Source organism: Hyla sarda, chromosome 6 (assembly GCF_029499605.1).
Source record: "Hyla sarda isolate aHylSar1 chromosome 6, aHylSar1.hap1, whole genome shotgun sequence".
NCBI lineage: Eukaryota > Metazoa > Chordata > Amphibia > Anura > Hylidae > Hyla > Hyla sarda.
Genome location: NC_079194.1, coordinates 246687766 through 246704552, shown reverse-complemented (window position 1 = coordinate 246704552; position 16787 = coordinate 246687766). Strand labels below are relative to the sequence as shown.

At 39.6% G+C, this 16787-nt stretch overlaps 1 protein-coding gene across 1 annotated transcript in view; it reads right to left on the bottom strand.

Moving 5' to 3' along the window:
• The window catches only part of LOC130277496 (mucin-2-like), a 307722-nt gene extending 291724 nt beyond the window's left edge, over positions 1–15998 (bottom strand). The window contains exons 1-4 of the mRNA XM_056528171.1: positions 15941–15998; positions 3105–3185; positions 1805–2060; positions 243–354 (exon numbers count right to left, since the gene is read on the bottom strand). Of these exons, the coding sequence (XP_056384146.1) occupies positions 243–354; positions 1805–2060; positions 3105–3185; positions 15941–15998 (507 nt within the window). The remainder of the gene's footprint in view (positions 1–242; positions 355–1804; positions 2061–3104; positions 3186–15940) is intronic.
• Between the last annotated feature and the right edge of the window lie 789 nt (positions 15999–16787).

Genomic DNA, 16787 nt, shown 5'->3' with positions numbered 1-16787 from the left:
AGTAGTTTATCTGAGAAAAAAATTGTGCATGCACAATTTTTTTCTCCGCTAAACTCCCATCGTTCTTACGGAATTGCTGACGGAGTCCAATGGCTATGTTAATGAGGTCTAACATATTTGTGGGATAACATCCTGTTGTTACATGATCAGAATAATATAGGATGATTTTTCTGTTTAAATTAAAATTGATTCTTTTATGGTGTACTTGTAGTTTACTTTTGAACCCTTTCACTTCTTGTTACCTGGAGAGAATCCAATGTGTTCCACTGCACTCTTATGCCATTTATAGAAAACACTATATCCAAACCTTCATCATCTATATCCAAATTTGAGCTTCTATAGGGAATATCAATTCTGCAGTAAATAGAAAGAAAATACACATCAATGCAACTGTCTATGATTTGCTCCAGACATGGCAGTTTTTCAGGGTGGTCTTATACTGAAAGAAAATACATATCAATGCAACTGTCTATGATTTTCTCCAAGGGTGGTCCTATACTGCTTCTTCCTGCCTTGCTGGGCTTTGTTAATAGATCTCTCCTATTTGTGTATAGGCAAATACCTAATACATGACTGCTATGACACACAATGCTTGACATGCCGTGATGCAATAATTTAAATTGACATTTAAAAAAAGAATGTGTTATTAAAATATGACTTATTTGTTAAAACATGTTTTTATGCTAAAACATATTTTAAGTATTTTTAATGATGATGTTTCTAATTTTCTATTTTACTATCTATATTTTTAAATAACTCTAAAATCTCACAGTTTCTGCCTAACATGGAGCTAAAACTTCCTGTTCCATACAGATCACTTTCCAGCAGTACCCTCCTTATCACAGACAGGAGCACAGAGAAAGGTAACACCCCTATATAGATACATCTATTCACAATAGATGATGCCTAGAGCTCAGCCTAGCCCCCCCCCCCAGGTACCTCTACCATTTTAGTAAATAGGATCTGGCTTTATTTATTGTGCCTGTGTCCACAAGGCTTTTAATCTCTTAAAGTCACTGCCCATTTTGACCTTGAGGACACAGGAAATTTTCATTTTTGTGTTCTTGTTTTTTCTGCCTCTCCATAACTCTAATTTTTCCATCTTCAGGGCTTTTTTATTTTTTTGCCCAACCAACAGTACTTTGTAATGACACATTTCATTTTACTGTTAAGTCTACTGCGCAGGCAAAATTTTTTTATTTCTGGTAGAAATAATAGAAAACAGCAATTTTGCAGCTTTTGGAGTTCTTTTTTAATGCAGTGCACTTTATGGTAAAACTGACATGTTCTCTTTATTCTGTGGGGCAATATGATTACATTGATACTTATTTTTAAATCCTTTTCTATTGTACTACTTTAAAAAAATATAAATAAAACTTTTTAAGCAAAAGAAATATGTTTAAAATTGCCCTATTCTGACCCCTTTAACTTTTTATTTTTCCTTATATAGGGCTGTATAAGGGCTCCTTTTTTGCGCCGTGATATTTTACTTTTATTGGTACCACTTTTGCCTTTATGTAACTTTTTTTTAAAACACAATTTTTTTATAGACTTGTAGTAAAAGCAGTATCTGTCTATACTTTTATTACTAGAATTACTAGATTAACATGGGCTCCATATGTTAGTCGAGGTTAAGCATTATATGTCAATATTAAAAATTAGAAATTGGAAGTTCTTTGTCCTGTTTTGTAAAAATCTTACCAACACCCATGATAATATACATGTATTAAACAAAATAAAACAATCTATAATGCTAGAAATTACATAAAAATAAGAATCATGGTAACCTAAGACTAATACTTACTGTTTCCCATTGACATATATTCCAGTTATGTTGGCTTCAATCATGATGTAAAAAAGCTTCATGAAAATTTGTTCTATCATAGGTTTAAGGCTGTTTGTGTTACGTTTGACAAGTATTTCAAAATCTTCGTTTGGTACGTGACACTGTTTAGTAAAAATGTATGTGCAGTTTCCTTTGCCATTATAAAAATACCCATCAAATGTATTTACATATCCATTACCCCAGGTACTGCAGACATTCTCATTATTTGATGTCACTGAAAAAGAAAAAAACTGTTATAGAAAGTATTTAATGTGATAAGGTAAAACAAATGCAAAAACATTATTTTCAGCTTTTTCTACATTACTTTGTACCAAATGCACCATAAGTAAAATTTCTCACCACTGTCAGCATGTTGTTATTGGATACCATGTGCTATTAAATTACCTAAACATTAGGAAAATCTCTTATATCCTTATGTGCCCACAGACCTGCTTCAACAAACATAGCAAGCATAGATACTGTTATGGGGAACCAAATGTTATCTTATTCTGAGCAACCAAATATAATATGAGGTTGCAATAGCAAACTTGGTAAACTTATTGCACTAAGGCCTTATCGCTAAAGAGGTTCTATCACAACTCTAATACCTCCCGGAAAAGGTAATGAATGAATAGTATGCTAATATATATATATATATATATATATATATATATATATATATATGTATATATATAAACTCTCAAACATACTTGATGAGGATAGGTGATACAGCTCCATTCCCGGAACCTGAATCTGAGCTGGAGTTGTCACCAGTGAAGCAACACTTTATTGACAGCGTTTGGAGACTTCCTGCTTCTAAGCTCGAAGAGTCCATTGAGGGGAAGGGGGGGGGGGTAATGTCAGCGTTTTGAAGATTAAAATTTACACACAGCTATGTGTAAATCTAGCGGATTAACCCTTTACAAGTAGCTATGTCCTCCTGTAGCAGATTAACGATTCACTGTCAACTGTGTCCTCTTACTTTAGCTGATTTGCTTAATACACAGGAAAATCTCACAACAGGTGCTGCTAATCATATGCCCCTGATACTTTGCTCATCAGCAAGCGTTATCACAAATATATAAGCGTCAATGTTTTAGCATTGTGTTAACATTTTCATTCTGCTACATGGTGAATGTACTTTTCCATTCTCTAGATGACCAGGAAATTAGAATGACTAGTCTACATTGAACAAATGTTAAAATTCTATGTGTTTTTTTGGCATGTTTATTTCATTTTGTTTATATTGAAACCCCCTAAGAAATGTTTATTGCCATACCAAAATCATACTCAGTGCTTCTGAAGTTACTGTTAAAGTTCTCCTTAAATATGTCATTCTGATAACAATGATCTCCAAGAACTGCAAAATAAAAAAAGGAAGAAAGGAACATATTTACTATTTTAATAGCACAGCTGTAATTTTTCACATTTTTCATGACAAATTCCCATTGACATGTTACATGCACAGAAACAAATTAGGGTTGTTCCAGAATTGCTTTAGAGTTCTACTGTAACTCTATATAACTCAATGATTTTATAAATGATTTCATGAGAAAACTTCCAGGGATTACTTTTTAACAGAAAAAATATATACTACACCAAATACAGTGTTTCTAGCATTGCTGCTAGGGAGTCAGTATTTATGAAATACAGTAAGGTCACACACACATAGCATAATTTGCTTTTGACTACATTTGGCAAGATAAAAGGATCTTAATTTTGGAGGAGGACACTCTAAGGGGGATTTTCTTACACCCATCTTAGGTCAAACTACACAAGGTTAAGAGATGCCTCTTAATACAGTTGCCGCAAATTTGGCTGTGCACCCTTGAACTGAAATCTGTGGCATCAAAAATCTCATATAGATGTCAGCTAAATGTGTTTTTTTAAACACCAGAAAAATGGTAATACAGTTTAATAAATAACCCCCTGCTATTGAGAATTAAGAAATATTTTGTTGAGGTGGATAATATCTTTTAGAGCTGGATAAAGCTTTGGTTGACTTCACATGTACGGCCGTGTTAAGAGACATTAAAGAGAATTGGCCCTTTTTTGAGCAGTAAACAAAAAAAAATTAGCCTTAAAGGGGTATTTCGGGCAAAAACATTTTATCCCCTATCCAAAGGATGTCTGATCGCAGGGGGCCCGCTGCTGAGACCCCCCACGATCTCCCTGCAGCACCCGCATTCTATGCAGGTGCTGAATCTCCAGTTTCGGAAACCTCTGACATGAATGGAGGGGGCGTGGCGTGACCTCATGTCCCCAGTCCCGGAAACCCAGAGGTTTCCGAAACTGGAGATTCAGCACCCGCATAGAATGCGGGTGCTGCAGGGAGATTGCGGGGGGTCTCAGCAGCGGGCCCCATGCGAGCAGACATCTTACCCCCTATGCTTTGGATAGGGGATAAAATGTTTTTGCCCGGAATACCCCTTTAACAAGGTGCCAAGTGTGGTGTAAATGTATACTTGTAGGCAAATCCTTTTCATATTCATGACAGAGGCATGTTTGGGCAATAGAGAGTAATCCACTAGGTATTTCCTAGCAACATAATTTGCTTGCAGATTTTCAGATGCGGAAATCACCAAGCAAAATTTCAGCTCCGGGCAACCCACAGCGAATTAGTTCCATGTGAATGTAAACTAAAAACACTTTTTAGAACCTTTCACTTTTTTCACAATAAAAAGTATAGCAACATAACAAAAAAAGTTATTCTGTACTCAATTCCCTTTAATGACAATGATAAAAAACATAATTTTGAAGTTGCAAATGTATTAAAAGGAAAGACTAACATACTTATGGGCATAAGTATTCAAACTTTAACGCTTGAAATGTATCTTCCCTGGGGGACACCTATTTCCCTTGAACAGCTTTGAGATGTTTCTACACCTTTATTGCAGTCACCTGTGGTAAATTCAAATGAATAGATATGATTTAGAAAAACACAGCCCTGTCTATATAAGATCTCACAGCTGACAATGCATTTCAGAGGCAGCCGCCAGATGGAATCTCCACTTGTGGAGCGAATTACTCAATGTGAACATATCCTTAAATAGAAGAAGTTTGGAACAGCCAGGACTTTTCCTAGAGCTGCCCGCCCCCCCCCCCCCCCCTACCAAACCAAGTAATCAGGGGAAAAGTGTTTTGGTGAGTGCGATGACCAAGAACCCATTAGGCACTCTGGCTGAGCTCCAAAGATCATGTATGCAGATGGGAGAAACTTTCAGAAGGTCAATCGCCACTGCAGTGCTCCACCAATCTGGGTCTTGTTGGAAAAATAGTCTTCCACTTTAGTAAAAAATACTTAAAAGCCTGCCAGTAGTTTGCAGATGGTCACCTAATGACACCTGGTGAAACCACAAGTAAACTTTCCACTCAATTTTAAAAATCATGTCTAAAAAAAAAAAAAAAAAAGGCATGATACTATCCCTATAGTGAAGCAGAGTCATGCTGTAAGGGTGTTTTCTTTTGTTTGTTTATCCGGTAGACTGGTTAGGCTTGAGGGAAAACTGATTGGTAGAGAGATATTCTTAATCAAAACCTAAGTGCTATGGACCTCAGACAAGACAATAAGGTGGGTTTATCAAAACCTGTAGAGAGGAAAAGTTGACCATTGCAACCAATCAGATGGCTTATTTTATTTTTCAGAGGCCTTCAGAGGCCTATGGGCAACTGGCCAACTTGTCCTCTCCACAGGTTTTGATAAATTTCCCCAATGACCCTAAACACACAGCCAAGACAACACAGGGAGCAGTTCTGTGAATGTCCTTGAGTGGCCTAGCCAGAGCATTGAAAAGAGACCTAAGAATGGCTATCCAATGATTAGCATACAACCAGACAGAGCTTGAGAGCATCTGCAGCAAAGAAAGGCAGAAAATACCAAATCCAGGTTTACAAACCTTGAGGCAACATACTCAAGAAGACTGGAGACTGTTAACAATGGCAAAGTTTTTTTTTGTTTTTGTTTTTTTACTAAGAACTAAATAAAGGGTCTTATGTCTTTGCAGAATATTAGGTTTTTCTTTTTAACCTCTTAAGGACATTGGACGTAAATGTATGTCCTGATGTGCTGGTACTTAGTGCACCCGGACATGCATTTTCGTCCTGTGCATGACGTTGGGACCGGAGTGGTGCTCAAATCATGTATTGCAGGTCCCAGCTGCTATCAGCAGCCAGGGATCCCCTGGTAATGGTGGACATCAGTCATCGTGCTGATGTCTCCCATTAACCCCTCAGATGCTGTGATCAGTACAGATCACAGCATCTGAGGCAATGTGGCACTTGTAATGGCTGATCTGATCGCCCTTGGCATGGCCACGGGGATCAGATCAGCCAAGATGGTGGGTGGAGGTCCCCTCACCTGCCTCCACCACTCTCCTGAGGTCTTCTTCTATGGTCTGACAGACCAGAGAAGTAGATCGCCAATAATACTGATCAGTGCCTATGCATAGCACTGAACAGTATTAATGATCTGATGATTGCTATAGATAGTCCCCTATGGGGACATTAAAAGTAAAAATAAAAATGTGAAAAAGCCCATCCCCCAATAAAAATTTTAATCACCACTTTTCCACATTTACTCATAAAAAATAAATAAATAAACATATTTAGTATTACTGCGTGCGTAAATGTTCGAACTATCAAAATATAAGGTAAACAACCCTGCATGATTATTATTATTATATTATTATAATAATAATAAAATGCAATCAAATAATCACAATAGTGGTACAAAAAACAACTACAGATCCCAGCACAATAAATGAGCCATCATGCAGCCCTGTATATGGAAAAATGAGAAAGTGGTCAAAATAGAGCAGTTTTTGCAATGCAATAACATAATGCATGTAAACATGGGCATCATTTTGATCGTATTGACCCACAGAATAAAGAAAACATTATTTTTTTCCTGTAAAGTGTAAAACAAAACCCTCTAAAATTTGCCAAATTTTGCTTTTCTTTTCTATTTCCTTACACAAATAATATTTTTTGGGGTTTGCCATACATTTTACAGTAAAACGAGTGATGTCATAACAAAGTGCAATTGGGCATGCAAAAAACAAGCTCTTGCATGGATCTGTGGATGGAAATATAAAATGGTTATTGGCTCTTAGAAGGCGAGGTATAAAAAAATTAAAGCGCAAAAATAAAATTGGCTATGTCCTTAACCCCTTAAGGACATAGCGTTTTTCCATTTTTGCACTTTCGTTTTTTCCTCCTTACCTTTTAAAAATGATAACCCTTTCAATTTTGCACCTAAAAATCCATATGATGGCTTATTTTTTGCACCACCAATTCTACTTTGTAATGACATCAGTCAATTTATCCAAAAAGCTACAATGAAATGGAAAAAAAAATAATTGTGCGACAAAATAGAAGAAAAATACAATTTTGTAAATTTTGGAGGCTTCCGCTTCTACGCAATACATTTTTCAGTAAAAATGACACCTTATCTTTATTCTGTAGGTCCATATGATTAAAATGATACCCTACTTATATAGGTTTGATTTTGTATTACATCTGAAAAAAAATCATAGCTACCCTATACACTCAAGTATAAGCCGAGTTTTTCAGCACGATTTTTCGTCCTGAAAACGCCCCCCTCGGCTTATACTCGAGTGAACTCTCCGCCTGTCAATCCCTTCTCAGTGGTCTTCAACCTGCAGACCTCCAGATGTTGCAAAACTACAACTCCCAGCATGCCTAGACAGCCATCGGCTGTCCGGGCATGCTGGGAGTTGTAGTTTTGAAACCTCTGGAGGTCCGCAGGTTGTAGACCACTGCGGCCTTCGTCATCATCCATACCCCCCCCCCCCCCCTTTAGCTTTCTACTCACCTTCCCTCGTTAAGAAGGAAGGATGAGCTGGTCCGGGCCATCTATGCTGCAGGGACCGTCCGGTGGGGAGGATTAGTCGTTCCGGGCTGTTCATCTTCACCGGGAGACCCTCTTCTCCACTCCAGGACCGGCCCCGGTCTAGGGACATTGCCTTGAGGACGACGCACAGGGACGCGCATGAACGTCCCTGTACATCGTCGTCAAGGCAACGTCACTAGTTCGGGGCAGGCCCGGAGCGTGGAGAAAAGGCCCCCCCCCCCGGTTAAAATGGACAGGGGGGGGGGGGGGTCTGGATGATGACGAAGGCAGCAGTGGTCTTCAACCTGTGGACCTCCAGAGGTTTCAAAACAACAAAACCCAGCATGCCCAGACAGCCGATGGCTGTCTGAGCATGCTGGGAGTTGTAGTTTTGCAGCATCTGGAGGTCCGCAGGTTGAAGACCACTGATGAAGGGATTGACAGGCGGTGATGATGAAGGGGGGGATGATGACGGGGGTCTGGATGATGATGAAGGCCGCAGTGGTCTTCAACCTGCGGACCTCCAGAGGTTTCAAAACTACAACTCCCAGCATGCCCGGACAGCCGATGGCTGAAGGGATTGACAGGCAGTGATGATTAAGGGGGGGGGGGGATGATGACGGGGGTCTGGATGTTAACAGGGGTCTGGATGATGACGGGGGTCTGGATGATGACAGGGGGGATGGTGTATTTCCCACCCTAGGTTTATAGCCCAGTCAATAACTTTTCTTGGGTTTTGGGGGGTGAAATTAGGGGCCTTGGCTTATATTCGGGTCGGCTTATACCCGAGTATATACGGTACATGCATGAAAATGTATGCGTTTAAAATTGTCCTCTTCTGACCCCTATAACTTTTTTATTTTTCCATGTACCGGGTGGTATGAGGGCTCATTTTGTTCACCATGATCTGAAGTTTATATCGGTACCATTTTTGTTTTGATCTGACTTTTTGATCGCTTTTTATAAATTTTTGTATGGTATAAAAAGTGACCCAAATTTTTTTAGCATTTTCTTTGCATGTACTACATTGACCGTGCACGGACATTTACGTACACGGTGATACCACATATGTTTATTTTTATTTACACAGGTTTTTTTTTTTATGGGAAAAGGGGGGGTGATTCAAACTTTTATTAGGGAAGGGGTTAAAACAGCTTTATTAACTTTTTTTTAACCTTTTTTTGCAATGTTATAGCCCCCATAGGGGATCATAACATGCAGTACTTTGATTCAATACACTGATCAGTGCCATTGCATTGCAATGCTTTGATTGGTGTTATTGGTGGTTGATTGCTTAAGTCTGGATTTCAGGAGGCAGGTAAGGCACCCTCCTGATGCGTCCTAGCTGATTGGGACATCACCTGAACGGCGATGCCCGGCATTATCCACGGGTCCTGGCTGCTGATAGCAGCCGGGACTGTGCGGGTATGATGCGAGCTCAGCTCCTGAGCTCGCTTCATAACGCTCCCGTGCCACAGCGCCCTTTATAAACTGCATTTTACAGGAAAGGGGTTAAAGGGGTACTCCCCTGGAAAACATTTTTTTTAAATCAACTGGTGCCAGAAAGTTAAACAGATTTGTAAATTACTTCTATTTAACCTCTTAAGGACCCAGGGCGTATGGATACGCCCTCACACCCTGGGCGTTTTCTGGCCGCGCGCCGGGCAGAGATCGGAACTGGATGCCTGCTGAAATCCTTCAGCAGTCATCCAGGGCAAACGCCGAGGGGGGCCATGTAGGCCCCCATGTCGGCGATCGCCGCAAATCGCAAGGGAAATCGCCCTTGCGATCTGCGGCGATACCGGGCTGATCGGGTCTCTGGGACCCGACCGCCCGGTAATTTCGCATGATCTCAGCTGTCACAGACAGCCAGGACCATGCTAATGTATAGGAGCGAGGTGGCAAGCCGGCCACCTCCTCCTATACCCTGCGATCTGTCGGTTAGTTAACCGACCAATCGCAGGAGGGGGGGCGGTTACTTCCTTCCGTCCTGCCCGGCCCGTTGAAGTCCGGAGAGGACGGGAGGAAGACCGGAGGACGCGGCGGGGGACGGGAGAGTGCTGGGGACCGGCCCCGGTACTTACCTCGTCCCTGAAGACCCGGATCCTGGTAGCGGAGACGGCAGCGGCGGCGACAGGTGAGTAGATCTTCAGCCGCGGTCGGGCCCTTTACAGCAATGCACGTCGCCGTAAAGCGACATGCATTGCTGTATTGTGACCCTATATACTACAACTCCCAGCATGCCCAGGCAGCCCTTGGCGTCTGGGCATGCTGGGAGTTGGAGTTTTGCAACATCTGCAGGTCCACAGTTTGGAGACCACTGTGCCCTTCCAGATGTTGCAAAACTACACATCCTCAGCATGCCCTTACTGTCCAGGCATGCTGGGAGTTGTAGTTCTGTAACATCTGGCCCTTCAGATGTTGCAGAATTACAACTCCCAGCATGCCTGGACAGTTTTGGCATACTGGGAGTTGTAATTTTGCAACATCTGGAAGGGCACAGATTGGGAACCACTGTATTAGTGGTCTGCAAACTGTAGTCCTCCAGATGTTGCAAAACTAGAACTCCAAGCATGCTGGGAGTTGTAGTTCGGCAACATCTGGCTCTAAAGATGTTGCCGAACTACTACTTCCAGCATGCTTGAGAATGCTGAGAGTTGTGGTTTTGCAACAACTGGAGGCACACTGGTTGGGAAACATTGTCTGTTTCCTCACTCAGTGTTTCCCAACCCGTGTGCCTCCAGCTGTTGCAAAACTATAACTCCCAGCATGCACTGATAGACTGTGCATGCTGGGAGTTGTAGTTTTGCAACAGCTGGAGGTCCCCCCCTGTGAATGTACAGGATACATTCACATGGGCAGTGGGCTTACAGTGAGTATCAGGCTGCAAGTTTGCGATGCAGCAAATTTTGCGCGGCAGCTCAAACTCGCTGTAACCCCCCCTAACACTACCACAAAATAAAATAAAAAGTAAAAAACACTACATATACACATACTCCTACACAGCCCCCCTCCCCTCCCCAATGAAAATGAAAAACGTCTGGTACGCCACTGTTTCCAAAATGGAGCCTCCAGCTGTTGCAAAACAACAACTCCCAGTATTGCTGGACAGCCGTTGACTGTTCAAGCATGCTGGGAGTTTTGCATCAGCTGGAGGCACCCTGTTTGGGAATCTCTGGCGTAGAATACCCCTATGTCCACCCCTATGCAAATCCCTAATTTAGGCCTCAAATGCGCATGGCGCTCTCACTTTGGAGCCCTGTCGTATTTCAAGGCAACAGTTTAGGGCCACATATGGGGTATCACCGTACTCGGGAGAAATTGCCTAACAAATTTTGGGGGGTATTTTCTCCTTTCACCCATTATGAAAATGTGAAGTTGGGGTCTACACCAGCATGTTAGTGTAAAAAAATAATTTTTTTACACTAACATGCTGGTGTTGCCCTATACTTTTCATTTTGAAAGAGGTAAAAGGGAAAAAAAGCCCCCCAAAATTTGTAATGCAATTTCTCCCGACTACGGAGATACCCCATATGTGGGCGCAAAGTGCTCTTGGGGCGCACAACAAGGCCCAGAAGGGAGAGTGCGCCATTTACATTTGAGGTGATTTGCACAGGGGTGGCTGATTGTTAAAGTGGTTTTGACGAACGCAAAAAAAACAACCCCACATGTGACCCCATTTTGGAAACTACACCCCTCACGGAATGTAATAAGGGGTGCAGTGAGAATTTACACCCCACAGGTGTCTGACAGATCTTTGGAACAGTGGGCTGTGCAAATTAAAAATGTTGTACAGACCACTGTTCCAAAGATCTGACAGACACCAGTGGGGGTAAATGCTCACTGTACCCCTTGTGACATTCCTCAAGGGGTCTAGTTTCCAAAATGGTATGCCATGTGGGGGTTATTTTGCTGTCCTGGCACCATAGGGGCTTCCTAAATGCAACATCCCCCCCCCCCCCGAGCAAAATTTGCTCTCAAAAAGCCAAATATGACTCCTTCTCTTCTGAGCATTGTAGTTCGCTCGTAGTGCACTTCAGGTCAACTTATGGGGTACCTCCATACTCAGAAGAGATGGGGTTTCAAATTTTGGGGGGTATTTTCTGCTATTAACCCTTGCAAAAATGTGAAATTTGGGGGGAAACACCCATTTTAATGAAATTATTATTTTTTTTTTACGTATGCAAAAGTCGTGAAACCCGTATGGGGTATTAAGGCTCACTTAATTCCTTGTTACGTTCCTCAAGGGGTCTAGTTTCCAAAATGGTATGCCATGTGGGTATTTTTTGCTGTCCTGGCACCATAGGGGCTTCCTATATGGGACATGCCCCCGAGCAAAATTTGCTCTCAAAAAGCCAAATATGACTCCTTCTCTTCTGAGCATTGTAGTTCGCCCGTAGTGCACTTCAGGTCAACTTATGGGGTACCTCCATACTCAGAAGAGATGGGGTTACAAATTTTGGGGGGTATTTTCTGCTATTAACCCTTGCAAAAATGTGAAATTTGGGGGGAAACACACATTTTAGTGAAATTTTATTTTATTTTTTTACATATGCAAAAGTCGTGAAACACCTGTGGGGTATTAAGGCTCACTTAATTCCTTGTTACGTTCCTCAAGGGGTCTTGTTTCCAAAATGGTATGGCATGTGTTTTTATTTTGCTGTTCTGGCACCATAGGGGCTTCCTAAATGCAACATGCCCCCCAAAAACCATTTCAGAAAAACGTACTCTCCAAAATCCACTTGTCACTCCTTCGGTTCTGAGCCCTCTACTGCGCCCACCGAACACTTTACATAGACATATGAGGTATGTCCTTACTCAAGAGAAATTGGGCTACAAATACTCGTATACATTTTCTCCTTTTACCCCTTGTAAAAATTCAAAAATTGGGTCTACAAGAACATGCGAGTGTAAAAAGTGAAGATTGTGAATTTTCTCCTTCACTTTCCTGCTATTCCTGTGAAACACCTAAAGGATTAAAAGGCTGACCAAATATCATTTTGTATACTTTGGGGGGTGCAGTTTTTATAATGGGGTCATTTGTGGGGTATTTCTAAGATGAAGACCCTTCAAATCCACTTCAAACCTGAACTGGTCCCTGAAAAATAGTGAGTTTGAAAATTTTGTGAAAAATTGGAAAATTGCTGCTGAACTTTGAAGCCCTCTGGTGTCTTCCAAAAGTAAAAACTTGTCAATTTTATGATGCAAACATAAAGTAGACATATTGTATATGTGAAAAAATTTTTTTAATATTTTGAATATCCATTTTCCTTACAAACAGAGAGCTTCAAAGTTAGAAAAATGCAAAATGTTCAAATTTTTCATAAAATTTTCAAATTTTTCACCAAGAAAGGATGCAAGTTACAATTTTTTTTTTACCACTATGTTAAAGTAGAATATGTCCCGAAAAAACAATCTCGGAATCAGAATGATAACTAAAAGCATTCCAGAGTTATTAATGTTTAAATTGACAGTGGTCAGATGTTCAAAAAATGGCCGGGTCCTAAGGTGTAAAATGGCTGGGTCCTTAAGAGGTTAAAAATCTTAATCCTTCCAGTACTTATCAGGTGCTATATGCACCACAGGAAGTTATTTTCTTTTTGAATTTCCTTTCTGTCTGACCACAGTGCTCTCTGCTGACATCTCTGTTCATTTTAACTGTCTGGAGCAGGAGAGGTTTGCTATGGGGATTTGCTCCTACTCCGGACAGTTCCAAAAATGGACAGAGGTGTCAGCAGAGAGCACTGTGGTCAGACAGAAAGGAAATTTAAAAAGAAAAGAACTTCCTGTGGAGCATACAGCAGCTGGTGAGTACTGGAAGGATTAATATTTTTAAATAGAAGTAATTTACAAATCTGTTTAACTTTCTGGCACCAGTTGATTAAAAAAAATATATAAAATTCCGGGGAAGAACCCCTTTAATGCCAAAATAGACTGTCCTTGAGGGGTTAATACATTTGCACATTCTCCTTATGGGCTATTGAGTGGAAAAGGATAAAGTGTATGTAGATGTATTTCTGGAGTTTGTTAGTAATACATGTAAAGCACACTATTGCAAACCCTTCAGACAAGACTTATTTTTCTGCCTTCTTGTTTTTTTGTCAGTCTTTTTTTTTTATTGCTTTGAGTCTATAAGTTTAGTCTATAAATTTTATAAGCGTATAAGTGTTAGCCTATAATTTTTTTGTAGTAGACTTCTAAAATTTATTTTGAGGATTTTTTTATATAGTCTTTTAATAAATGTTGGTTGTGTTAAGCAGGCCATACACATTAGTTATATGTCAGCCAAACCTGCCGAGTTTGTTCAGACTGACAAACCATCTAATGCAGTGTTTCTCAAGCACGGTCCTAAAGACCCCCTAACAGGTCATGTTTTCAGGATTCTCTTTCACAGGTGATATAGTTATGGTCCGTAAATATGGCATCACCACAATTATATCACCTATGAAAGACTAAGGAAATCCTGAAAACATGAATTGTTGGCGGGCCTTGAGGACTGTGCGTGAGAAAATGATCTAATATGATCTAATCTAATCTAATATCTAATACTGATCTAATATGTATGGGGTCTCCTGACTCACCCCAATGACAGTTGTTTGGGGAGAGAAGGATTAGGTTGGTTGGATTTCAATTGCTCCATTCTTTTGTTTTCATGGAGATAAGTCACCACTAAAGGTGTCTGGCAATGTCTTTCACCCCCTATCTCCATTCAAAATACATGAATGGACCTCTAAGCTGAGTTATGAGCAGTTCAAACGACAACTTTAATCTGGTCTAAAATTAGTTTAGAAGACAGTCCAGGAGAGGTGATATAGGGGGCTAAAGCGGTACCCCAGCATTTAATAACAATCTCTATAATGTTAAAGCTACCAATAACGCGTTTCAAAGGGGCAGGCCTAAAAATAAAAAATGCATGCATGTTTTTCACAGAATAAAACTGCAACATTGCTTAAAAAGGGTATGGTTAGCATAGGAACCCTGCTAGGTAAATTATGTGACAGATGCACATAAACCTTGTTTACAATAGCTCATTATTATTATAATCTGCCCATCTGTGAGAAATTATAACAATTAGTGACTATTGTGAATCTGTGATAAATAAATCTGCACTAAAAAAATACACTGTCACTGAACTTGAACAATTGCACCATCTTGAACATTTTTTAGTTAATGTAAATGCCGCTCTTAGTGACATGTACATAAGATTATTAGAGCAGGGTGTCGGTCACAAAATATAGTTTCATACAAAAGTGATATGTGCAAGTCCTGTTCCCACACCATCACTGTGCTGTATGGCTACCCCACCAAATACTTTATTCACTTATGATATTTACTAATGGTATGGACTTATTTACTAATGGTATTAGTCACTTTGTGGTGGTAATGGCAGTTGTCATGGTGAGACAATATAATTTGGGCAATGTATAGTGGGACCTTTGGTAATTTTTGTGCAATTCTCTGTCTGCATGCCATTGACCTTGAAAGACCTCTAAATTGCCAATTTTAAAGAATGATTCTGTCTGCATATATCTTATCTGGATCAGATAATATGTAATACATCAGTAGTTTAAGGTGCAAGTAAAATCAAATATTAATATAACAGACCTGGAATATCTCTTTTTAACACTGACAGGATAATGCAATTACATCTTCTAATGATGATGGTAACTTATTGCAGTGGATTCATGCATTGCATTGTAATGTGTTTATTGAAGTTACTTTATGACTAAATGTTTTACTAAATTTAGACGGTTTACACTGCAACTTTTTGCTTTTACAAAGGGATTTTTGTTGCTTTTTTTTTTTATACAGTAAATTGTACTGTATGAAAAGGGGAAGTAATCTTAATAAGTAAATATGTTATCCATCAAGGTTAATGATGACACATTAGTGTTATGAATCCATAACACTAATGGGAACAGATGCACAGATAAAAAGCATTCATGATACAGAACAGGAGGAGCTGAGCAAATTTATATCTACAAAGATACACACATACATACATACACATACAAATTGCTGGGTAAAGAGTCAGTATAGGTAGTAATTTCTCTTTTAAATTTGTTCTTTTAAAGCTGAGACTGAGAAGAGTAAAAAATGAATTGCTACTTCTACTAACCGTTTAACATAATATGTTATTATATGTCTTTTCGTCATCAAATAGTAAGAAAATACAATTAATATCTTGCATGAATGAAGAATGAATAGAAATGGTTATGCAAATATGTCAAGATGTATAAGACAACATTACTAATATAACTTACCAACATCCATAAAAGCAGTTACAATGAGAACAATCCATAATGACTTGGTCACTTCCATTCTGTGTATTATGGTCTCCGAAACCCCAGCTGAACTGCTGAGGGAGAACAAAATTCTTGTTTGGAGACGTCTTTTATTGCTGCCATTGTGGGTGGATCTTATGGTTGTGACAAATGGGTTCGATGCAATGGAGCCAGTCCAAGCTTAGAAAGTAGCTTTGATATTATTTGTCCCAGTTTTTTCTATGCCTTGATACACCTTAACTTCACGGTTGAGTGTATGTTAATCAGAAGCAAACATCTCGCACATTGTATTTTGGATCTCTTAACACTGACGATATAAATCTATCGTCACTTACAATGAAGTCCCTTCTTTTTAGTCTCTATGTAAAACTTTCTTAAAATATAACATTAATCTATAGCCATAGACAACAGTTTCTCTAAAGTATCATCCTTAATTTATTTTGCTACTTGTTTTCCTTTTTTACCATTAACTTTATACTGCATCCAGTGCCAATTTAGTGATGCGTGAAAGAAACAAACCTTGCAATTTCTATTTATTGATCAAAAGATATTAAGCATTGCAGTTCTTTCTCACATTCATGTCTGGTAGGGAATTTCTTGTTGATTTATGAAGAAAATCTATAGGATACTTATGGCAATGTCCTACAGTGAGCTTTACTGTACCCACTAAATGTATGCATGATATGCTAAACATGGCACTCTCCACCTTGTTCATCAAAAAGCATGTTGTGTTACAGCCCTGATCAAATCTTAGGGGTGGTAGGAAGAAATCGCTTAGCTGGTGAAATATTATTTATTCTAGATAATGCTCAACAAATGTCTTCAC